A 25,646-nucleotide genomic window follows, 5' to 3' on the forward strand; every position below is an offset into this window, starting at 1 on the left:
CAAGATCCATCCCAGGGTAGGTGCGGCGCCTGCTTAGTGGTTAGGATCCAAATCTCAAACCCTTGCAGGCGTTGCCCACTAAAGGGGGTTTACATTATTCTGCATGACTTCTCTCTGCATTAGAGCAAATGAAAATAAGTTTTGGTGTCCAACCAAATGATCAATGAAAGGAAGTAAGGAACCATTGAAATTGAATTGAATGGGACGGACACTACAAAAAGCTGCAGTTCATCTGTCACGTTTGGAAGGGCTAATTTAGCTAAAGTGAATGGTTTCTTGAGTTACAGGAATCCAGTTGGAGTGCCCTTTGCTTTGTCCCTAAGGTGCTCGGACAAGGACAATCAATGAGAGCTTCTGTGCATGTTAAGCTTTTTCGGCCGTAGGGCCTCAGATTTGGGATGGGACGGAGAGCGTTTACTTTGACTTGATTTTCTTCATTTTTCTCTCCTTTTCGAGGGTGTGTATAATGTACATGCAGCTGCCTTTACTAGTTGGTTCATGATATGTCATCTTGTGTTAAAGGTTTAACAGCCTTGGCTGCATTTGGTTGCGGTGCAAATCTTGACTACCCTATTCAGTTTTATTTGTATTCTGATGAATCTCTACTGGATCACATTATGGATGTAAACCTGAAAAAAAAAAACTAGCAGTTTACATGTAGAGTGTAAAGTATGACGCCAAAACATGGAAGGATAATGCACCAACTCATCAGTAATCACAAGATTTTAGTGTTGTGCCCCACCACATCCACATAAACAAAACTCGAGCCAAAGATTCCAACCTAATGTCCAAACTCCAAACATTACTGAATACCAAAATAGCTTCTATAGATGAATGAGCTGAATTAAACCAACTAACAAGCATAACTGTGGTTGTTTCTAGGACTAAGGGGGCGTTCTTTTTTAGATTTTGAGAGGGGGGAAGTTGGTCAATGGGATTTTGGTTTCCATTGACCAAGAATACCATGTTCTTTTTTCAGATTAATGTGGATTTTGCATTGGTCAATGGGATTTTGCATTTACCCGAATAAATAACTTACCGAAAAACGAACAGGGTCTTATGGTAAAAGGGCTTCAGGGTACCCTTGTTCACTCCGGGGGGGTTGCCCCCCAGTAAATTGGATGAAGAGAGTTCCACCGCTCAATTTGGGCATCTTCATCCAGAATTAAAGTCGATCTGTGTATACAATTTTTATCCTTTTTTTTTAATTTGTTCTTAATCCTGGCAGTACAAGAGAATATTTGATAATTTGATAGAAACGTATAAACTCATTGCAGTGATAATCAAGTTGGTATAGTCCATGAATGATGCACTTCGAATTCCCTAAATACCATACTGATCACAAACCAATTTAGCAAATGCTTTGTCAAAATTAACTAATTTCTTCAAATACAATATTTGGCAAATTTCGAAAATGAGCCAATGTGGATCAAGCAGGGTAAAATAGCCCAATTCTTGGGGTCCAGTTCACATGGTTTGGCAGCTGCATTAGACAAGGACTTTGTAAGGGAAAAGCCGGTCACTTACTTCCTGAGCTCCTACTCTTTTTTCTCACGACCTTGTGAAGAATCTTCAGTTTGACCTGGTGCAGATTGGCTAACACTGGCTTTGGCTTTGGCAAGAAAGGCAGGATCTGGCTCATGTTTATGTAAAGGCTCCTTCATTGCCATACATATGTAGAATGCAATAACCATATTAACCGATATAACAGCAAGAAATCCACTTAGCAGTGTTTGTGATTCAGAGGACAACCGTGTTGAACCTGTTCCAAAAGAGTTTGAGAGAGAAGTAAGTTTTTCATATATATTAACTATTTTTTACTCACAAATGAGAATGTAAATGGATAGAATTAAAACGGAACAAGAACAGAGGTAGTCAGGTAGAAAGAGACAGAGTGATGCGTGAGGTATAAAGGAGCAGGCAACTTCTATGATGCCAGAACTTTCACCATCAGCACCCCCCCCAGTGGTGAATTTTGACAAGTACCCAGTTCATTGGTTTACCACTTCTACGATACTAGTTGATTGGTTATCAGTTTTTAGGGATCATGCCTTTTGGTCAATATAGTCAGACTCGTCATAAAAAAAGTTTCTTTTTTTCCTGAAAGAAAAATGAAAAGAGACCATAGTTTTCCAGGTCAGATAATTTTTCATATATTCTAATGAATAATTTTTTTCATGGGGTACACGATGGGGTAGCCTTTCCCCCAAACCCAGCGCCCCCGCCCCCCCCCCCCCCCCCCCCCCCCCCCCCAAAAAAAAAAAAAAACCTCGGTGGCAATAGCCAGATAACTTGCCAACTGAGACACCATTGGTTGGTTACTCTTGGTCTTCCCCTTACATCCAGACCAGTAAAGAGCACCAAGACGTCCCCTAAATAATAAGACCATCAAAATCTTACTCTTAGTGAGAGTTCCTTGGGGAATCTTGATAATACAAAAACTAAATCAAGGAAAGAACTCATTGGGAAATAAATCAGTTTTCCAATTCCTACACCAATCTTGGAATTTTGGGTGATAGGATATTGGTATTATTTGAGTTTTTTATTAATTTATTTTCTAGTATGTACCTCAACAGAGCTTCCTCAATCAACCCTGGGAAGGTTCCTTTTTTTTTGAAGATAAATAAAAGAGAAATTTCATTAAATAAAAAACAAATTACAAGAATTCCAAGTGATAAGGCACCCAACTGACACAAACTTACAAAAAAACAGAAGGCACAAATACATCTCTTTAGAACAGATTGCATCTATTAAAAATTCGTAGTACTCCAAAAATTCCATCCAAATCTTCTCTTTTAAAGCCTTCAAATTCTAAAAGAATCCACACCCAATCCATAAGCTTCACCCCAATGATTGCACCTAACCTCCCTTGCTCTTCAATTTTCCTTCAAAAGTTCTTGTATTTCTTTCTTTCCAAATTTCCCAAGAATACTGAAAATTGGGTTGCTATTCTATTTTTGAGATTTAGCTTAAGAAATGATAATAGAATCAAATTCTGGACTGACCTCTGGCTAGGGAAACAGCCCCTCTACTCCACTTACCCTAGCCTTTTTCGACTTGCCTTGAGTAAGGAGTAAGGAGATTGTAATCTCCTCAGTTATTATTAGAGGGGAATAAGGTCTTTTCTTTCCTTCAATTTCTGTAGAGCATTAACAGATGCTGAATCCCAGGATCCAGGACATTTCCTCAAATAGATTTGTTAACAGTTAAATCTTTCTTTTATACCTTGGTGGCAGGTACACATAACCCCTATTTCCCCTATAAAAGTATTTGGCTCTCCATTATCCCTCTATTTTTTTTAAGATAAAAAAGTTATTAGAGAAAATAAAAACTGAATACAACCACCAATAAGATGCTAATGCAACACCTTAACCCAAAACAAAGGAGACAACACCAAAAGACATTCAAAAGACAACAAAAAAAAATTCTAATTGCTCTAATCAGGACCTTCTGTGAAATCTCTCCCCAAACCACTAACGACCACATTCAAAAGACAAGAGTTGGAAGAACTCCTTTAATCAGAACTGCTACTATTATTCTTCCTCAACAGACTCATCCTTCCCTCAACTTCCTCATCCCAGCCCTCTCCTCATTTTCCAATTACAGTCTTCTTCAATTTCTCCTCCCTGCATCTCCTCTCTAATTCAGCAAAAGCTCTATGAGCAAACGCCTCTCCACCCAGAAACCACAGACCTAAAGATTTTCCAACCTCAACATCCTTCAGCCAATTTCTCAATTTCCACACTACCAGTCTTCTTTCTTTCTTCTCCAATGGATTCTCACCATCCTCTTTTCAACATCTCCTCCAACCTCCCTTTCATCTTCCTCTATTCCAATTCTAGTCTCAAGCTTCTCAATGGGAATATCAACCCACCCATATTGACCCACCAACCCTGACCCCTCATCAATGCTTGTTAAAGGGTCATAACCCACCCTAACCTTGACCCACCCATATTGACCCCTTACCCACCTACCCTCACTTATAAATACAGAAACAGGTTGGGCCGACCCGTATACCCAAAATAACAACTTTTGAGAGAACCAACTCTCTCGAGGCTGCCATGTGGCAAAAACAAGTCGGGTCAGCCCATATACCCAAAAATAAACAGTTTTTGAGAGAACATCTCTCAAGGCTGCCACATGGCAGAAATTGGTCAAACCAACCCCCGTATACCCAAAATAACAACTTTTGAGAGAACCAACATTCTCAAGGTAGTCAAGTGCTATAAACAGGTCGAGTCAGCCCATATACCCGAAAATAACATTTTTGAGGGAATCATATCTTAAGACTGTCATGTGGCGGAAACAGGTCGGGCCGACCCATATACCTGAAAATAACATTTTTGAGAGAATAATCTCTACCAAGGTACCATGTGGCAGAAACAGGTCAGGCCAACCCGTATACCTGAAAATGCAAAAATTATGCAAAAAAAAACCAAAATCTTTGCAGAAAATGCAAAAAAAAAAAAAACGGAAAATTTGCAAAAAATGAAAAGAAGGCAGAAATATTGCAGAAATTTCAGAAAATACCAAAAAATTGCAGAAATGCATGAAAACACCAGAAAAATGCAGAAATTATGCAGAAAATTCAAAAACATATACAGAAAATTACATGAAAACGCCAGAAAAAATGCATAAATTGTGCAGAAAAACACCAGAAAATTACAGAAAATGCAGAAATTATAGATAATACCAGAAATTGCAGAAAATTGCAAAAGATATGCAGAAAAATACCAGAAAATTGCAAAAATGCAGAAAATACCAAAACATTATAGAAAATGCAGATATAGAAAAACAATTGCAGAAAATGCAAAAAAAAATGCATAACTTTTGCAGAAAAAATTAGAAAAATGCAAAAAAGATACCAAAAAATTGGTAGAAAATGCATGAAAACACCAGAAAACATGAAAACATACCATAAAAACATGTCAGAAAATGGTAGAAGGAAGTCTTGACCTGAATAGAGACTTTCGAATTACTAAAACCAAGGATTAAAGTATCGGTATTGGGTATCGTACTGGACAAAAAATATGGAAACGTATGGATACGGTAGGGAAATACATACAAATTTTATAAATACATTAATAACACGAAATTTAAGATCAAAACAATCACAAGATAGTATATAAATACATATAAAATGTAAATTTTAATGATATATATGAAGAAATATATTACAATTAATATATTGAGATGCATAGATATCATATAATTTTATTTATAATGGATCAATCAAGAGTCCAAGCCACTAAACATATGCACCTATTATATTTTAATTATTATATCAATTATTATTTTATTTTACTATTTTAATTTTTAAAATTAACAAAAAATCAACTCAAATTAAAATATCAATTAATAATTTATAAAAATATAATCCTAACTTAGAGTATATCAAATTTGTTAAAATTTCCAAGATACATATCATATACAAATTTATAGTTTTTAATTACTAAAATAATTATTCCATTATTAATATTTTTATTTCTATAAATTTTATGAAATAAAAGTCTTTTTTTGAAATAAATGTAGATTAATGGATTTGATAGATTCAATTTAATATTAAGATTTATATCATGTGTGAATTTATAAATTTTAAGTATTAAAATAATTATTCTATTATTAATATTCTATTTGTATAAATTTTTTATATTAAAAATCATTTTTTATATAAATGTAGATTTGATAGATAATTTATTCTATTAGTTTATAAAATACTATTTTTTAATATTATTTTTTAGCTTTTAGTTAGTGTTGTTAAATATAAATATGTGCTTTTTGTTTAAATTGCTTGTGAACACAAAAGTTAATAAAATCTATTTTATTTCAATATTAATCACAAAATGAAATGTGGCTTAGTGGCTTGGAATTGAAGATTTGGAGCAAGATGTGGACGCGCTACGTGGCCCTGAGTTTGAGTCACCTCAAATGCGTTTTTTATGAGACTTGGCGAAACCATCAACCCAACCATCTTGACCCTAATGGGTACCCTCAACCCAACCCACCCTAACCCTTTTTCACTGACCCTAATGGGTTTCTCGACCCATATTGACCCGCCAATAGAATGGGTGGGTATGGATGCGTTCCAAGGTGAGTGGGTTGGGGTCAAGATTACCAGCCCTATATCCACTGACTGCTTGTCCATTCTTAGATTTGTTTCGGTCCTAAGATTCATCCCAGCAGAAACAATATGATAGGAAGATTTGACTTTAACTCCTCTTCTCTAAGAGGGTTCTCCATGATCCCTCTTAGACGTTGCTTCTTTGTGTGAGAGGCTTCCTGTGGTGGCATTAATACTTGTGACAGGATCCTGAGGAAGAGAAAGGGCCAATGTTATTTGCTCCTCATGTTTGTATCATGTTCATGAAGGATGGGGAATCCTGTGGCCATGTTTTAATTAACTATGAGGTAGCTCTCACCCTTTGGAAATTCTATCTTGACCTCTTCCATTATAGCATTTTTCATTGGGTCCTTCCTGACTTGGTTGAGGATCTCCTTAACTAGTAGCCAGCCTGTAATCTAGGAAAGAAATGCATTATTTTTGTATCATGTTCAGGAAGGATGGGGAATCCTGTGGCCATGTTTTAATTAACTATGAGGTAGCTCACACCCATTGGCAATTCTATATTGACCTCTTCCATAATAGCATTTTTCAGTGGATCCTTCCTGACTTGGTTGAGGATCTCCTTAACTAGTGGGCAGGCTGTAATCTAGGAAAGAAAGCATTATTTTTGGGAAAGTTGTGGTTAATGCTGTGATGTGGTGTACTTGGGAGAATCATAATAAGAGAATTTTTTAGGGAAAACGCTTGTCCTTAGAAGAGTTGAAAGGGAGAAACCAGTTCCTTATTAACTCATGGATGAAAGTTGACAAGCAGTTAAGAGGTAATTATTTTGGAGACTTGGAGAGGACCTTGAAGGAAGTCTTGAATTCTTCCTGTGTGTCAGCAACCAATAGGTCCAGCATATGTCCAAGGCTACCTTCAGATTTTATTCTGCAATTTGATGGCATCTGCAGAGGTACATTAAGCCATAGCCCATAGGAGACAGGCTGGGATTGGGGACTGTATTCTTAAGTCTAATGGTAATCTGATCTAGGTGTTTAGTGGGCCGATTGGTGAGGCAGATGCTGTTGAAGCTGAGACTTGTGCCTTACTGGGGTGATGGGATCAAGGACTGTGATGCCTCTTAATATAGCCTTGGTGGTGGTGGAAGTAGATTCGAGATTGGTGATTCTGTGGATTAACAATTGGCAAGATTGCACTTGGAGATTCAACAGTTTTTCAATGAGATTAAGGAAATCACCTCTTTCCTGAATTGCCATTTCAGGTGGTTTCCAAGGGAGCTCAACAGTGTGGCTGAATGGTTAGCCAAATCTAGAGTGGGAAGAGATGCTTTGTATAGAGACTCTACAATGCCTTTGTAAATCCTGAGGGATGCATTTTCTTGTTTTCTGTGGTTTTTCTTTGGCTGGTTGCTCTTGTATATCTGGCTCATGTAGATCCCTTCCCCTCTGTTTTTGCAATGAAAGTACAAAAAAAAAGTTCTCCAAAAATTTATTTTTTAATATTTGTATTAAGAAATTTACTGTTATTCGAGAAACAGTGAAGGGTGTATTGGGCGGCAAGGGAGGCCTATTTACTAGCCATAAGATGTGGATACAGAGAAACAAGCTAGTATGGAGGTTTTACAACATCATCCAAGACTGCATCAAAATTTCAAGGAAGGTGGAACTAGGAAGTTAAATACAATCATACCCACAGGGCGAACCAAGCAGTGGACCAATAGCTCATTTAGGTCATGATAGTATCTATGATCAAGCTGACAATGTTTCATCATCAGAGTAAGTAAACTTGTTTATGGATTATAGGGGAAGAGCTCCCCCCCCCCTCCAATTGTGTGTAGCTTGTAGAGATTTTACAGGCTGATCCCTATTCTTATTTTTCTTGTATTATGGAGCTTGGAAGCATTATTATATGGTGTATTATATTCACATTATCATTTCTTTGTACAGCTTACTTGTTCTTGTAAGAGAAGGGCACAAGTCACAATTATCCTTTCTCACCTTTTTACATCGTTAATATATGTAGAGAACACTGATGTGGGCCCCACAGCTACGGTCCCACTGTGTCCGTAGGGTAGAAGGTGTTCTAGTCTTCCTAGGGTTAGCTATTGGTCATTTAGTTGTTTCAGTTGTTATTTATTTCAATCTTATTTTGCTCTATTTGTTATGTAAAGACTAAGGGCAGATCTGTCCTTTCCATGTAATGAGCATAACCCATAAATATTAATTAAAGTGGCGGCGGCAGAATATTAAGCTTCTGCTCCTCCTTTTCAACTCTTGTGTTCTACTGCTTCTCCTCCCTCTTCCTCCTCTTTTCTCTTTACCTTTCTTCTTATTTTCGAACCTGAAATCCATTAGGGTTCAAGACTGATAACAGTCCTGAACTTCTACTTGGTATCAAAGCTAGGGTTTCTCATGTGAGTCTAGTCCAGACGACCACATGAGAACCATCTAAGGCTGGAAGCTGAGAAAGTAGAGTTCGTTGACTGGTTCTTGGAGATCTCCAGATGATTAGCAGCTGTTTGAAGAATTGCCACAGTTGCAGCGAGTTGGTGATCAGGAAGAATCAGAGAAGGCTAGGGTTCGGGTAACCTTGGAAGGCAGCGAACAACATCCTATTGTAAGTTTTTTATTTTCTGAGAGAAGTACTATCAGAGAAGATAGGTTGGACCTATCTAGCAAGGGCGGCCGAACCACTCTAGGGTTTTATCTTTCTATTCTCTAGGGTTTTGTCTTAACCCTGCGGCAAACCCTAGTACTGGACTGAACCTTGTGATCTAATACTGCGGAAAACCCTAATAGTTCTCTCAACATTGATCAGTTTTTTAGGGTTTCATATTAACCCTACTACAAGCCTTATCTGTACGGTACTGTTTGGAGTGTACGGCTGAGAATTTGCTTTTAGGACTGATTAAAACCCCAATTTGGCTTCAGCATATCAAATTGTTCTTCAAACTGTTTTTCAGTTTTCTGTTGGGGTTTCGAACTCTTCTAAGGGGGTGAAAACAGTTCGGACTGTTGCTGTTGTGTGTGGTTATTGATTTCAGATCAGTTTTATACCTGTTTCATGCACATCTACTGTGAGTACAGATTGGTTCTATACTGATTTTGTGATTGTGGTTGATAGTCCAAGTGCTGTTTTGACTGTAGTAACCCTAATTTTGAGACTTCTGGTTCTTGACCGAAATGGAGTTTAAGAATCAGGCAGAAGGCAGTTTTGGAAACAGCAGTTATGGTGGTGGTTCTAAGACAGGTTTTCAGATTATAACCGTAAGGTTTGATGGATCAAACTATTTGGAATGGGCCCAATCAGCCATGATAGCTATTGGGGGAAGGGGCAAAGTAGGGTATCTCTTGGGAGATGTGGCAGAACCTTCGAAGGGAGACCCTATGTATACCAAGTGGGTCCAAGAAAACTACTTGGTTATGACATGGCTGTGTAATTCTATGCAGCCTCACATCAGCCGAAATTACTTACGGGCAAAGACAGCCAAGGAGATATGGGATGTGATGAAAGAGACTTACTCCCAACCCCTTAATGTTGCCAGAGCATATGAATTGAAATGTGAGGTGAATACCCTTAAACAAGGAGAGAAACCGGTGTTGGTCTACTTCTCTACCTTGAAGTCTCTGTGGCATGAGATTGATCACTTAGAGACTCTTGAGTAGGAGAGTCCCAAAGATGCTCAGACCCATAAAAAGCACATCGAGACAAACAGAGTGTTTGAGTTTCTGGCAGGACTGAATTCAGAATATGATATTGTGAGGCAGCAAATTTTGACCAGAGATAGTGTGACCCTCTCTCAGGCATACTCCTTAGTGCACAATGAAGAGACCAGGAGGAAAGTCATGATGCAACCTCAGCCGCTTACACCTGCCTTGGTAGCTATCAAACCCAAAACAGAGGGTGATTCAGAGAGGGACAGAAAGAAGGAAGATAAAAGGGATGTGGTGTGTGAGCATTGCAAGAAACCTAAACACACAAAAGAAACATGTTGGAAGTTGCATCCACATTTGGTCCCGGAAAAATTTTGGAATAAAAAGGGTAATGCTCATGTGGCTATGACTACTGATTCAGCATCCTCATCTGGCACAAGAGGCACACCATTAGAGACCTTAGCTGCAGTTTGGGCTGCTCTAATACAATTGGAAAAGGAAGTTGGCAGTTCGGCTCAGTCACCGCAATCATCATCAGCCCCTGCCACATCGGCCTTTGCACACTCATGTACTCGAGCCTCAGCCTACCATGCCTCCGCTCCCGGTACTACTGAACCCTGTTGGGTAATAGATTCAGGTGCATCCGACCATATGACTAGCTTGCCCTCTTTGTTTACTACTTATCACTTATCTTCTGGTAGGGATAAAGTATCTATAGTTGATGGCTCTCTTGTCCCTATTTCTGGCAAGGGTGACATCAAACTGTCGGATACTATCTCCTTGTCTTCTGTCTTGCATGTTCCTAAACTTGATACTAACCTCCTTTCCGTTAGTAGTATTACCAAACATATGAACTGCTCAGTAACTTTCTTCCTTGACCGATGTGTTTTTCAAGACCTGGAGATGAAGAAGGTGATTGAGACTGGCCGTGAGACGAATGGGATCTACCTGCTCGGGGAGAGTTCTCGTCGGGAAGAGTCAATGGATAAGAAGTTACTTGTTTCTCAGGTTGTGAGTCCGGTTATGCTTTGGCATAACCGATTGGGTCATTTGTCTTTTCGGTCCTTAAAGAGTCTGTTTCCTACTTTGTTTGAGTCTGTTGAGTCATCTTAGTTGAAATGTGAAAGTTGTGAGTTTGCTAAACATTGTAGAAACTCTTATTCATTGAGTAATAAAAGGAGTAATAGTTCTTTTGATATTGTGCATATTGATGTTTGGGGGCCATATCACATTCCTTCTCTGGGTAGGTACAGATATTTTTTGTTATTTGTTGATGACCACACCCAGTTTTCTTGGGTTTATCTTATGCGTTCACGAGATGAGGTGCCTGCCTTGACCCAAAACTTCCACCAAATGATCCTCACCCAGTTTGATGTCAGGATCAAAGTTCTTAGATCTGATAATGCAAAGGAATACTTTGCTAAGCCATTGGCATCGTACCTCCTTAATCATGGGGTTATCCACCAGAGCACTTGCCCTCATACACCTCAGCAAAATGGGGTTGCAGAAAGGAAGAATAGGCACATCTTGGAGGTGACTAGAAGTATTATGTTTACCTCCAATGTCCCTATTCGCTTCTGGGGTGATGCTATCCTTACGGCGGTATATCTTATTAATCGGGTTCCTTCCTGGGTTCTTGATATGAAACCTCATTTTTCCCTTCTATACCCCAATGAGGAGTTGTTTACTATTCCCCTCAAAACATTTGGCTGTACCTGTTTTGTTCAGCTTCTCGGTCCCCATCACTCCAAGTTCGAACCCAAGGCCTCCAAATGCATCTTTCTTGGTTATGCACAAACTCAAAAGGGTTATTGTTGCTATGATCCTGTCTCAAGGAAGAAGTTTGTATCCATGGATGTCACTTTCTTTGAGGAGACACCCTACTATTCTCGGGTCTCTCCTCAGAAGGAGAGTAGTGAGCGTGGAGATTTGGGTCCTTTTCTTCAGGGGGAGTGCAGTGAGGGCAGGGTTAATACTTTTGGGGTTGTACCCTTACCTATTCCAGTGGGTGATGAGGGCTGCATTAGCGAGGGTGGTCAGGGGGATCGGGAGTTGAGAGTCTATCACAAGCAATGCAGGCAGGTTGATCCTGGTCATCAGCAGTCCCGGCCAGCTCCAACCTCTTCTGCGGCTCCATATCAAGATATTACAGTCCTAGTCCCAAGGCCCACAGAGACTTCTTCCATTGTTGCTACCTCACCCCCTACAGATGACCTTGACCTTCCCATTGCCATCTGTGAAAACGACATTGCACCACATCTACAGCCCACTGCATCTCCCAGTTTTTGTCCAATGATCGCCTATCTCCCTCCTACAGGTCCTATCTCACTTCCGTTGCTAATGTCCCTATTCCAAGAACAGTGCAAGAAGCCCTATCAGTCCCGGAGTGGAGAGGTGCAATGCAAGTTGAAATGGATGCCCTGTTGAAAAATAATACCTAGGAGCTAGTTGACTGGCCCAAAGAAAAGAAACCAGTTGGATGCAGATGGGTATTTACTATGAAGCACAATGCGGATGGTTCCATTGAGAGGTACAAAGCTCGGCTAGTTGCAAAAGGGTTCACTCAGACTTATGGTAATAGATTACTTGGAGACATTTGCCCCGGTAGCCAAGATGACCACCATTCGGGTTCTATTATCTCTTGCAGCAAGCCACACTTGGCCTTTGTACCAAATGGATGTTAAAAATGTCTTCCTGAATGGGGACTTGCAGGAAGAGGTTTACATGTAGTTGCCTGCTAGATTCTATGATACAGAGGCTGGTAAGAAGGTCTGCCGGCTCAATAAGGCATTGTATGGTTTGAAGCAGTCACCTAGAGCTTGGTTCAACAAATTCAGACCAGCCCTTGGGAAGTTCGGTTATGTACAGGCCCAGTCAAATCATACTATTCATCAAGAGGGTGGAGTCCTCACTGACACTACTTGCAGTATATGTTGATGATATTGTGGTGATAGGAAATGACAGCCATGAGATTGAGTCCCTCAAACAGCTCCTTCATCAAGAGTTTGAGGTGAAAGATTTGGGTGCACTACGGTACTTTTTGGGTATTGAGGTTGCTAGATCTAAACAGGGGATCTTTGTCTCTCAGAGGAAATATGTTCTAGATCTGTTGGCTGAAACTAGAAAGCTGGGTGTCAAACCTGCAGATACACCCATTGAACAGAACCACAGGATTAGTGCAGAGAGTGGGGAGCTGCTTGAAGACAAAGTTATGTTCCAGCAGTTAGTGGGAAAGCTCCTATATTTATGCCTCACTCGGCCAGATATTAGTTATGCAGTTAGTGTTGTTAGTCAGTACATGCATTCTCCTAGAACCACACACCTTCTAGCAGCAGAAAGAATACTAGCATACTTGAAGAGATGCCCGGGTAGAGGTATACTATTCAAGAACAATGACCACATGAAGGTGGAAGTCTATACGGATGCCGATTGGGCTGGGAGTGTTGATGACAGAAGGCCTACCTCTGGATATTGTGCTCTTGTGGGAGGTAACCTGGTCTCTTGGAGGAGTAAGAAACTGAGTGTTGTCTCCCGATCTAGTGCTGAAGCTTAGTACAGGTCAATGGCTAACGGAGTGGCTGAAATTCTTTGGCTGAGATCACTACTTGAGGAGTTGGGTATTGAGTATGAGAAGCCCCTGAAGCTGTACTGTGATAATCAAGCAGCTATTAATATAGCACACAACCCGGTGCAGCATGACAGGACTAAACATATTGAAGTTGATCGACACTTTGTGCGAGAGAGGGTCTCATCACAAGAAGTGTCTCCCATACATCACCTCCAACATGCAGCTGGCAGATATCCTCACCAAAGCTGTACCACGGAAGAAGCTAGAGGAGGATCTATCCAAGTGGGAATGATAAACATTTATTCCCAACTTGAGGGGGAATGTAGAGAACACTGATGTGGGCCCCACAGCTACGGTCCCACTGTGTCCGTAGGGTAGAAGGTGTTCTAGTCTTCCTAGGGTTAGCTATTGGTCATTTAGTTGTTTCAATTGTTATTTATTTCAGTCTTATTTTGCTCCATTTGTTATGTAAAGACTAAGGGCAGATCTGTCCTTTCCATGTAATGAGCATAACCTATAAATATTAATTAAAGTGGTGGCGGCAGAATATTAAGCTTCTGCTCCTCCTTTTCAACTATTGTGTTCTACTGCTTCTCCTCCCTCTTCCTCCTCTTTTCTCTTTACCTTCTTATTTTCGAACCTGAAATCCATTAGGGTTCAAGACTGATAACAGTCCTGAACTTCTACTATATATAAGATTTCTTTTAGAGCATGTGAGAGGAAGAACACACCCTTTACAATTCTGCTCTCTTTGTTCTCTTCAAACCAGGTTAACATGGTATTAGAGCAGGTCTTCTCTATCAGCTCTTGATCTAGGCTTAACCACTTAAGACTTTAAGGGATAAGGACATTCAGACCTGTCACTAAGTATTGATTTGAATATCTTCTAGAAGCTGTTTCAATCAGAGCACAGATACCCTTTTTTCTCTGGAAAATCGCCATTCAGATTGGGTTTTTGTTATTTTTCTTAATCTGTTGATCCAATCAGCTTGTGCCCTAGATCTTGTGTTGTCCTAGTTCTTTGCACCTCTTCATTCATTTGGATCGGAGTTCCATTCAATTTTGAAGGGTTTAATCCCTTTCTTCAGTTCGATAGACCTGTTTCTTACCTTTTTTGGACTCTCGCTACAATTGATTATTGGAGTATTTTCTTTGGGACAATTATACTTTTCTGCATCTATGGCTCAAGAATCCTTGTTGTTTACTTGATTATTCACTGCTCTCTGCTTTTTTGTTTTGCTGAGATGGATACCTAGAAATCTAAAATTCTACAAGTGAAATTTGATTGGACCAATTATGCCTTCTGGAAATTTCATATTCAGTTTTATGTTGAAGGAAAAAGACTTTAGAGTCATGTTGATGGTTCAACTAAGAAACCTGATGAATCGGACTTTAAAAATCTGAAGCAATGGAAGATTGATAAGGTTCGGATTGTATCATGGTTTCTTAGTTTGGTTGAAACAAATACTGTTATTCCTATGAAAGGTTCTCGGACTGCTAGTGAAATGTTTGCCTATATGGAAAAATTATATAAGCAATCTAATATGTCTCACCAATATCTGATTGAAACCAAAATATTTTCTTACAATAAAGGAGAGAAGAAAATCCAAGAACATTATGTTGGGTTTGGGGTTTAGGGATGGAGTATGAGCTAGTATACATGGATAAATCAGCATCTACCTGTTGTATCAAAGCTATGACAAAACATTTTGACAGGAGGAAGATTATGCATCTGAGACCAAAATATGAGGTGCTTGGGTCTAACATTCTCAATAGGGTGAGGTCTAACATATACTCTTGATTCAGTTTTGTGTGAGGTCCTTAATGAGGAAACGAGATTAACTACTCAGTTTACTATTAGTAGGAAAGATTATTCCGGAGTTGAGACAGTTTTCTAGCAAACAGGTCCAAACCCAACAAGGACTTGTCATGAGTACAATGTTATGAGTTCTAGTAGTATGGGCATCTTATCTCCCACTATAAGAACTTGTGCAATTACCATAAATAGCAAGAGCATAAATAGTTTATTGTCCTACTATGGAAGGATTAGGCAGTATTACAATGGCTTCCACACCAACTGTAAGAAAGGATGACAGTTCTGGTACTCTTATAGAAGAGAAAATGAGACAATTGGTATCCTCAGCCATTTCCTCTGCATTTTTAACCATTGATCTTTCTAGTGAGTCATCATATTATTGCTCCTCTCCTAGTCACCTTTAGATTATTGATTTTGGTTCCTCTAACCATATGGCAGGGGCATATTCTGGTCAATCCTTTAAATCCAATATTTAAATAAGCACTTTTTAAGAATAAAAAGAAAATTTTCATTAAAAGAAAAAAGAAGAGTACAGCAGCATGGGTGATAAGATATCACCAGAAACAAGGAAGCAACCCCGGGGGACCTGAAAGGCCTAATGGTTCTCCATCACACACCCAAAACAAACCAATCAAAACCAAGAGAATGATCAACAAAAGGCCCAAAAAAAAAGATTCAGAAGACAAAGACCACCAAATCAGCACTAGACTAAAATTGCAAGCCCATCCTGAAGCACACTTCAATCTTCATCTGTAAACCCATCCTCTTGATTCGTAAAATCCTCATCCCAAACCTTGTTCCCCTGAAAATAGGCTTTTTTTCTTCACTTTCTCATCCTTTTTACTTCTTTCAAAAATCTCAAAGGCCTTCCTGGAAAATTCCTTACCACACCAAAATACCAGGCCCAAGCTTTTCCCAACTGTAACCTCTATCAACTAATTTCTGGATATCCAAACCTCTTGGGTTTTCTTCATCCCCGTCAGTCTCCTGCATCAGCTGGATTCCACTAGAGTCAGAAATTACATCACTCATCTGTTTTTCCTGTCATTCCTTCAAAGTAGGAGACCATTGCTGAAGTTACACCGCCACCCCCTCTTACCAGAATCAGAAGTCCCAATACCTCTTACTCTCTTCCTTCTGTATACCCATTTGTATTTTTTTGTAGGTCCTGCCCCTGCTAGTCCGAGTTTTGACCTTGAAAAGATCTTTGTCACAAGAACTATATTGTGAGAACCTTAAATAAGCATATTATAACCGAAGTCTTTGTTTCAGTCTAGATGATTGTTACCTAAAGCTAGCGGTGAGCATTTGGTTTATTCGGTTAAAAACCGAACCGAATAAACCGAAATTTTAAAAAACAAACTAAAAAAGTAAAACTGAACCGAAACTGAATTATATAGAAAAACCGAAATAACCAAAACCAAAATTTTCGGTTCGGTATTCGGTTATTTCGATTAAAACCGAATTTTAATAATATATATAACATATAATATATATTATATGTTATATAATATTATATATTATATGTTACACATTATATACTATACCTTACATATTATATATTACATATAATAATAGAAAGTTTGGTTAATTCGGTTAACCAAATTTCTAATTCTAAAAACTGAAACCAATTTAGTCAAAAACCGAATTAACTGAACCGTTTTAACCAAAAACCAAAAAGGCCGAACCAAAACCAAAATTTTCGGTTCGGTTTTTCGATTTTAACCGAATAATGCTCACCCCTACCTAAAGCTACTTCTTGTACTAATGTTAATAAATATTGCATGTGTGCTTTTGTGAGATACAATTCTAATCATAAAGGGTTCATTTGTTATGATCTCATTCTCTTTGCATTCGAATGTCTCAAAATGTTATTTTCCTTAAGAATATTTCCTTTTTTTCACATTGCAAAGCTCCCCGTTACATCTATATTTGTGCTCCACTCTTTTGACTTTGTAGGTTCCACAAATTCACCCCCTTTGTTCTAGAGATGCTCCATGTTTTCTTTCAGAAGAGACTAGTTGTTCCAGGCTTCCAGCACCTATTCCTTTACCCCCTTCGTCACCAAAAGTTTGTCCACCACCAGATACTAGTTCCCCCTCCCCTCTTAACAATGTAAGTATTTATCCACCTCCTATAATTGATCCCTTACCATCCTCTGATCCTCCTTTACTTTGCTTTACCTGTATTTCTTGTCCTCATAAGTCCTAACTACTATAGTTTTCCTTAAGACCATAGCTCCTTTTCTGTTGCCTTGTCTTCCACAAATATTCCTAGGTCTTACTAGCAGCCTATGGTTGTTCCACATTGGAAAGAAGCTATGATATGAAATTCAAATCCTTATTAGCAATAGTGATGAGGATTAACTTAAGGTGCATCAAGAGAGAACTAAAGCTACTCCTATGCTTCTTTGGCATCATTATGATGATGTGGGGCCCACATGGGAGCTGGGTTAGCAATGGATCAACTTGGGAAGACCCTACAGTCTTCAATCCACCTTAAGATGCTTTTTTGTGGTTGAGTTTGCCTAGACGGAACTTATTTGGTTTTTTTTCATTTCCAGAAAGCAAGGGTATTTTTGTAATTATTCATGTTTAGGGCTATGTTTGGAGACAGGTCTTAGTGTAGTAATTTCCCTTTGTTTGGCTTTATGTTTGTAATTGTTTGGGGCAGGTTTAGTCTAATGTAGCTTATTTTTGTAAGCGGCTTGTTGGGCAAGCTAACTTGGGGAGCAAGTTTCTTCCTTTGGAACCTTCTTTCTTATTAAGCTTGTAAGGTTCATTTGAAGAACAGTTTTTACTAATGAACAAAGAAAGTTCTCTACAGAATTTGGTGCAATTGCCAAGTTGGGGGTGTGATTGCCCTCACCCTTAGGCGTGATTGCCTAGGGTTTTCATCTTATTTCCATCTCTTCCCTTCTCTTTTTTCTCTGTTAGTTCTTTGTTTGTGCTACACATCTAGACCTAAGTTGGTAGCAAGAATAGTGTTGAATCACAAAGATCTTGCATCAAATGGCACATGAGAATATGGGAATTAGTACTTACCCCCACAAGTATTTCTCTCATTGACAATAGATGGGTGTACTCGGTGAATCTCAACTCTGATGGGAGCCTTTACAGATATAAGGCTCACAAGGTGACACAAGGGTATAAATAGGAGTACGACATTGATTATGAGGAGACTTTTGTCCTTGTGGCCAAAATGACTATTGTTAGTATGATTTTGGCTAATATCTACATTCAAACAATGGGCCATCCATTAGATGGATGTCAAGAATGCTCTTGCACAGAAACCTCAAGGAGATAATTATTATGAAACCATCTCTAGGCTATTGTGACAATCCCTCTATGGCATGTCGGATAAAGAAATTCCTATAGGTCTCAAGCAAGCTCCCAGGCATGGTTTGAGAAGTTTCATACTATACTCACAGATGCAAATTTTATCCAAAGGTCTACTGATTATTAATCGTTCATCTTGAGGAGACCTCAAGGAATCACTTGTTGCTTTTTGTATGTGGATGAAATCCTTGTCATCAGGGATGACAGTGCTGGTATTACCTCATTGAAACATCTTCTAAGTCAATCCTTCAAGATGAAGGACATTAGACATCTAAACCAGTTCTTGGGGTTAGAATCTACTCATTCTTCTTGTGGGTATTTTGTTGATCAACACAAATATGCTCTTGATCTTGTGAAGTCTGCTAATCTAACTAACAATAAACGCATGGATACTTCCCTTGAGATGAATCTGAAACTCTGTAAGGATGATGGTGAGATCCTCCTTGATGCTACACTCATTGGATTTCATGGTCTCTCAACTAGATTTGAAACTCCCCAAATTCTCCATCAAAGTCTTTGCCCCTAAAGGCTGAGCAAATGGTGCCAAAGGTAGCATTAAACTGATTTTTTATCATAGTCAAGAAAAATTTAAAGGTGGGAAAGACATCAAATATATTTCTCAAGAAATATATCCAACTATAATGAGTGCAATCATCAATAAACAGAACAAAATATTTATATCCCAAAATTGAAGTCACAGGAGATAACCAAACATTGCTATGTATTAAATTTTGACGAAAGCAATGAAGGTGACCTTCAGGTATTGGAGGTGTTTTCAGGAATGCAGGACAGGTTTTGGCACTTTTTTCTGAGTCAATGGGTGGAGGAGACTCTCTCAGGGAAGAGGTCTTGGCTGTGTTGGAAGGGGTAAGAAGAGCAAAAGAATTAAATGTTCAAAATTTAATCATTGAAGGCGACTCCAAGGTAGTTATTGGATGGCTGAACAAGGAAGAGAATGAACTTTGGGAATATGCAAATGAAAAAGAGGAATTCAAGTGGCTGTCAAGGGGTATGGTCGTAAGGTTTCAGTGGGTTAAAAGGAGTGCTAACTAATTTGCTGATGCATTAGCTAAACAGGGGGTGGGAAGGGCTCAATCATTGTGGGCATATTTGTAATCTTTGATTATATTTTTCTGACCTTGGGGAGGGCTAAGAGAGTTTATCCCTTCCCTTGGATGCTGTATTCACTTTTATATCTTAATTAATGAAATTCTGGTTATTAATACAAAAAAAAGTCACTATGTATCAATTTAAAGGGAACGGTAGCATGCTCATCAGAAGAGGTAAAAGGTAAAAAATGATTCCTACACAAGCAACATGAAATGCAAGATTTATTAACATTTGCAAAAAAAAAGTAACTTTAGGAGAGAAACATCCAGTTTAAAATAAAGACTCTAGTTCATTAGCATAAGAATCACCAAAATGCTGATGCCACAAGTGCCACATATTATTTCTACAAACAATTCCAAAACTAGGAGTGATAGAAAGTAAGCAAGCTAAAGATGAGGTAGCCTATGTGTTCTCAAATTCCAAGACAAATAACCGACCCAGCCTACGTCCCTTCCTATTCACCATCCCAATGTGTTGATCTTGTATCAAACAACTATCATGAGGAAAGGAAACAATATTACCATTCTCAACTACCTAACCAACAGAAATTAAGTTTGTTGTAAGTTTAGGAACAAAAGGAGTTTTGGGAAGGTGAAAATGGAAAGTGGTAGAAGTGGATAAAGACAAATCATTGCAACCAACAATGTCTAGTTTTTCACCATTAATAGTAATAATATGCTTACTCAATGAATGAGGTTTAAAGGACTAACCAATGTATGCCCTTGTCATGCGGTTAGAGGCACCAGAATCAATAATCCATAGGTGACTAGGAGAGGAACAATAATAAGATGACTCACCAAATAGACCAATGGCTGAAAACACAAAGGAGATGGTTGAGGGCACCAGTTGCCGTATCTTCTCTTCTATAAGAGAACCTAAACTATCATTCTTTCTTGTAATGGAGGTGGTGAACACAGTAGTATTGTCTGATCCTTCCATGGTAATCTAGTAAGCCTTACACTAATTCCTCTTAGCACCTAAAGTGTTCTCCTTTGTTGGCTGTGCGACACTCACTTATCATGTCAATGTCCCTATTGCTTATAGTAAGTACAGAAATTCTTCTTTCTACAACAAGAGACAACATGCCCATACTCTTTGCACTCATAAGTCATAACACTATATTCGAGATAAGTCCTTTTTTCTTGGACTTGTTTGCTAGGAAAACTACCTCAACTCCATATTCTACTTTCACACTAATGGTAGAATGAGTGGTCAACCTTGTTTCTTCTCTAAAAAGCTCACCCAAGACTGAATCAAGGGTAGGTGTTGTACTCCTGTTAAGGATGTTGGACACCTATCCCTTCATATTCTAGTCTCGAATGCATTACAAAATGCATGATCTTTCTCCTATCAAAATGCTCTTTCAAGGCTTTAATACAGTAAGCAAAAATAGGAAGTAGATTCATCCATATGAACCAACCCATATTCCGCCTACAAGTTCACAAAACCTGCATAATATTCTTAGATTTTGTTTTCTCCTTTAGAGAATATCTTAGTCTCGATCCGATATTGGCAAAACATATTAGACTGCTGGTATACCTCTTCTATATGGGCAAACATCTCACAAGAAGTCCTGAATCCTCTCATAGGAATGGCAGTATTAGTTTTAATAGAATAGATAAGCCATGAAACAACTTTGCATCATCAATCTTCCATTGCTTCAGTCCAGCCCCTTTGTATCAAATTCATCAGGTTTCTTTGTCATGCCATCAATATAGCCCCAAAGACTATTTCCCTCAATAAGAAATTGAAAATGGAATTTCCAAAAGACATAGTTAGTCCCATCAAACTTAACCAGCAGTATGTCTCTCTTCTCTAGAGCCATTTCAGCAGAATAAAATCACCAAAAGACAAAATAACTGAAGAACAGCTAGTGTTCCAATAAACCACAGCACTATAGAAGAGAACTTTCCAAGGTATGGCTTCCAAAGACCAAATAAAAACGGTAATGGTCCAGAGAAAGCAAGTTGCAGGTCTGCCGACTTGAAAAGAGGGATCAAAACCCTTTGAAAATTCAATCAGAAAAAATAACTTTATAGGCAGTGAAAGTATACTAGGTGACACGAAGTCTAGAGTTCTAGCCTGATTGGATCAGCTAATTGAAAGAAAAGGGCAAAACTCAAATCTGATTGAATTTATCTAAAAAAAGGTACACCTGGTGTTGATCGAAACAGCTTCCTGTGGATTCCAAAAGGGCTGCAGAAAAAATGATCTAACAGTCCTTGAAAGTCCTTTTAGTCCCACAATTCAAACTTCAATCAAAGAAAGGTTTGAGCAACCTGCCTTGATACCATGATAACACAGTCCGAACCAAATAAGAAAGAGATATGAGTAGGGTGTGTTCAATGTGTCACATGCCCAAAAAGAAACTTATATATTAGTGTTATAAAAATGAGAAAGGATCATTATGCCATCTCTTACAAGAATAAATAGAAGTATATAAAAAGAAGATAATGTACATATGATACACCATACAAAGATACTCCCAAGCCCCATATTACAAGGAAAAATAATAAGAAATGGGGACAGCCCATATCTCTACATTTATAAGTAGAAATACAGTAAAGATGTCAAATCTCAAGGTGAATTTTGATAAGAATTGTGTGGCAAGGATTAACTTGATGGAAAGTGAGTTACCAAAGTCTACAACTATTTTGTGGTGTGTTGTTTTTCATTTTCCCATGAAATATTTAGGTCTACCCCTCGGAGACAACCCAAAAAATCTGAGCTTTTGGAACCCAGTGTTGGGGAGATTCTCTAAACGGCTAGCCTATTGGAAAAAAGTTCTCTCTCTTTTGGTGGCAAGATTACGCTAATCAGATCTACTTTAGCAAATCTCCCAACTTCGGTGTTCAAGGCCCTTGGTAGTGTGGTTAAGAGGTTGGAGAAGATGATGAGGGATTTTTTGTGGGAGACAGGGGAAGGTAAGAGGGATCATAGGGTTAAATGGGATTTAGTGTGCAAAAGTAAAAGTTTTGGTGGGCTTAGCATTGGGAATATTCAGAAAAGGAATGTGGCTCTTTTAGGGAAATGGTTATGAAGATTGCCCCTAGATAGGGATATAAGTTGTGGGCAAAACTAGTGTTAAGCATACATTGAACTATTGACAAATGGTTGGGATGTTGGTCTATCAACAAGAGCAACCCAAGCTTCTCCTTGGAAGGTCATTCATGATCTTACCATCCTTCCTCACTCATGTGAGGTATGACCCTTGTTCTAGGGAACACATTAAATTTTGGGAACATATTTGGGTTGGGAACTCCCCTCTAAAACAGCATTTCCTATCTTTGTATGCACTTTCTGACCTCAAAAATGAGTCAATTTCCTCCATTTTTCCTTCAAATTCAGGTTTTGGGGTTGACTGGAATTAAGGTTTAAAAAGAGGTATAAGGGGATAGTGAGCTTAAGAGTGTTCTGACCTTGAAATCCTTGATGGGGTGTGTTTGGACCCTTCTAAACATGACACTAGAATTTGGACTATTTCTTCCTATGATCCTTCTCTTATGCTTTTTTCAAGGCTTTAGCATTGTCTGATTCCAACATGTGTGGGACTTAACCTGAAGGGATGTGAGATCCATCATATGGATGGCCCGAACCCTATAGGAAGGTTGGGCGAAATTTCAAAAATTTCTCTCTCTCCCATCTGGGAATCGCATTCCCTATTTTAGAAAACTGCATTTTCAATGATCGTTCTTGAATCCAAAACTAGACCAGATCTGAAACCAAAAGAGATGAATGAAATATACTTGATACGAAGTAGTAGTAGCTCCTAATGAAGGTGTTCACGCCCAAGGAGAATACCAAAACCCGCTTCCACCCAAGATGACACGGTGTGCAATGAAGCAGGATCAGCAGGATGGCTCTTTAGCAAGAACCAGGATCCTTCAGCAAGAATCGAACAGGGGCTGGTGAGCATGACTTTAGATTGTTTCTTTAGCCAAGAAACAATATCAAAAACCTTTCTTGATCAATTCCTCAAGAGGAGATCGAGCTGGGTAGGGATGGCAAGAATATGAGAGAATTCTACAGGTTGTTATGTTGTGTAACTGAGGAATTCACCCCCTTTATTTATAGCCTTCTCAGGATCAATCTCCTAATTTAATTAGGAGAGAGTTCCTTAATCTAAATCTGATATTTGGATCTGGACTCTTGAATGAATAAGACTTATCTTATCCTTCAGCTAATCCTAATCAGATTATAAATCCTATCTTGCCTCCTTTTAATTAACTAACTTAAGCCCAGTTCGAATTGGGCTTTAGGCCCATTAAGCATATGTGCTCACTTACCCCTTAACCTACTGCCCAGTTGGCTCTCTTTGTATGGCGTGGGACCCAAACATTGATCTACACATCAGCCACATGGGTTGAACCCAGCCTTTGTTACAAGGTCTGGCCGAATTCACTGTAGGAGACAGTGAACCCCTGAGTCCACCATGGGCTCTTAATGGGCCCAACATTTACACTAAATGGTCATTGGGTCCAACCACCTTATGAAAACCCAAGGACTGTGGGCAGATGCAAGATTAGCCCATCAGGTATTACCCTCAATGGTCTTACACTTAACCTCTCAGCCCATAATGATCAAACACTACCCGACAAGAGAGGACCTCTCCCTCGGTTGCAAGGAATAGTGTTGCACTCTCTACTCACATCTCGGGAATTAAAACCTTTTGCAAACATTTTGAAACCATAATATATATAAGTATATCTCTATATAAATATATTTTGCAAAAACAAATCTCAACGGTTGAAATCAACTACTGGCAGTTTAATTTTCCATCAGAGAGAGTGCATTCCCCGATCATTCACTTTGTCTGACAAAGGGGTTGATCCTGTCACTATGATCATTCACTCAGGTGAACTCTCGGACTGTCCCAACATACCCAGGTTTTGACCCCCTCTAAGGATCTCACTGATTGGCATATCAAAGACAGCCCAATCCGACACCTAGTGCAGTACCATAATCGAGTCTAGGGGTCAGGTGTAACATTCTAGTTTTGCCCATCTATCTCCAAGGTCCAGGGCAATACTAGAATTTTGGTCTGGTTCAGGGTTTCAAGAAAACCCACATTGCATGTACCTCAGGTTCACCCTGGCAGATGAGACAAGTCACCCGAACCAACTTGGCGGTACATCAGTGTCAGCCTTGGCAGGATAAATCTCCCCAGATCTATTCAACAACTGTGAAGATTCTAAACTAACACGAGTCTCATAAGTGTCCAGTTTAAGGGTATTACACAGAAACACATCACAATGACATTAATCAATTATGTACTTTATTCATTTACAATAAATGTCAAAAGATACATCAATCTGATTGGAGCTAAGGGCATAACTGTCTAACATAACCATATGGGTTTAGGCCTGTTATTTTCTGTTATGCACTAGTCTTTATTTGAGTGTAATGGGCCCGGGCTTATATTGGTCTGTTTATGCCTTGTTCTTATGTATAATGCTATCACCTCAGTAGGGGCATACTTGGTCTGTTTATGCCTTGTTCTTATGTATAATGCTATCACCTCAGCAGGGGCATACTTGTCCATGTATGTATTACTGTAAAACCCTCATTTAAATATCAATACGAAGCTGGGAGAGGAATCTGCCACCCATTTCTCTCTTTGAAACTCTCTATTCTCTTCTCTTCTTTTCTTTCTTCAAGGGCTTGAATCTTCACAGCAGTGGTCAACCATTTCCCATTAAGGAGGCATAGTGTAAGCCTATTCCTCCAAAGATTGGAGCTTTTCATTGGAAAGCTTTCCATGGAAGAATTAACACCTATGACTTACTCCAAAGAAAAAGAACTAATTGGTGCTTATCCCCTCACTAGTGTGTATTATGCAAAGCTAATGGTGAGATTTGCTACCACTTATTAATCTCATGTCCTTTTGTTTTATATTTTTGGGAATGGTTCTTCTCTTTATTTGGGTGTAGGTGGAATCCCCCAACTGATGTGTGAAGCTTGTTTGACACTTCCTTCTTTGGTGGGAAAAAGATAAGGGGAAAAGGAGCATGTGGAGGTGCATGAGGGCTGCCATTTGTAGGACTATTTGGGAAGAAAGGAATGCAAGAATCTTCATGGATAAGGAGAGAAGCAA

General features: G+C 39.0%; 1 protein-coding gene across 1 annotated transcript in view; it reads right to left on the reverse strand.

The window, feature by feature from the left end:
• Window positions 1–1,305: 1,305 nt before the first annotated feature.
• Window positions 1,306–25,646, reverse strand: part of LOC104599734 (uncharacterized) — a 35,675-nt gene continuing 11,334 nt past the window's right edge. Inside the window, exon 3 of the mRNA XM_010262402.3 lies at window positions 1,306–1,762. Within this exon, the coding sequence (XP_010260704.1) occupies window positions 1,539–1,762 (224 nt within the window). The 3' untranslated portion in view covers window positions 1,306–1,538. The remainder of the gene's footprint in view (window positions 1,763–25,646) is intronic.

This window comes from Nelumbo nucifera, chromosome 7 (assembly GCF_055504915.1).
Source record: "Nelumbo nucifera cultivar China Antique chromosome 7, China Antique-T2T, whole genome shotgun sequence".
Lineage (NCBI taxonomy): Eukaryota > Viridiplantae > Streptophyta > Magnoliopsida > Proteales > Nelumbonaceae > Nelumbo > Nelumbo nucifera.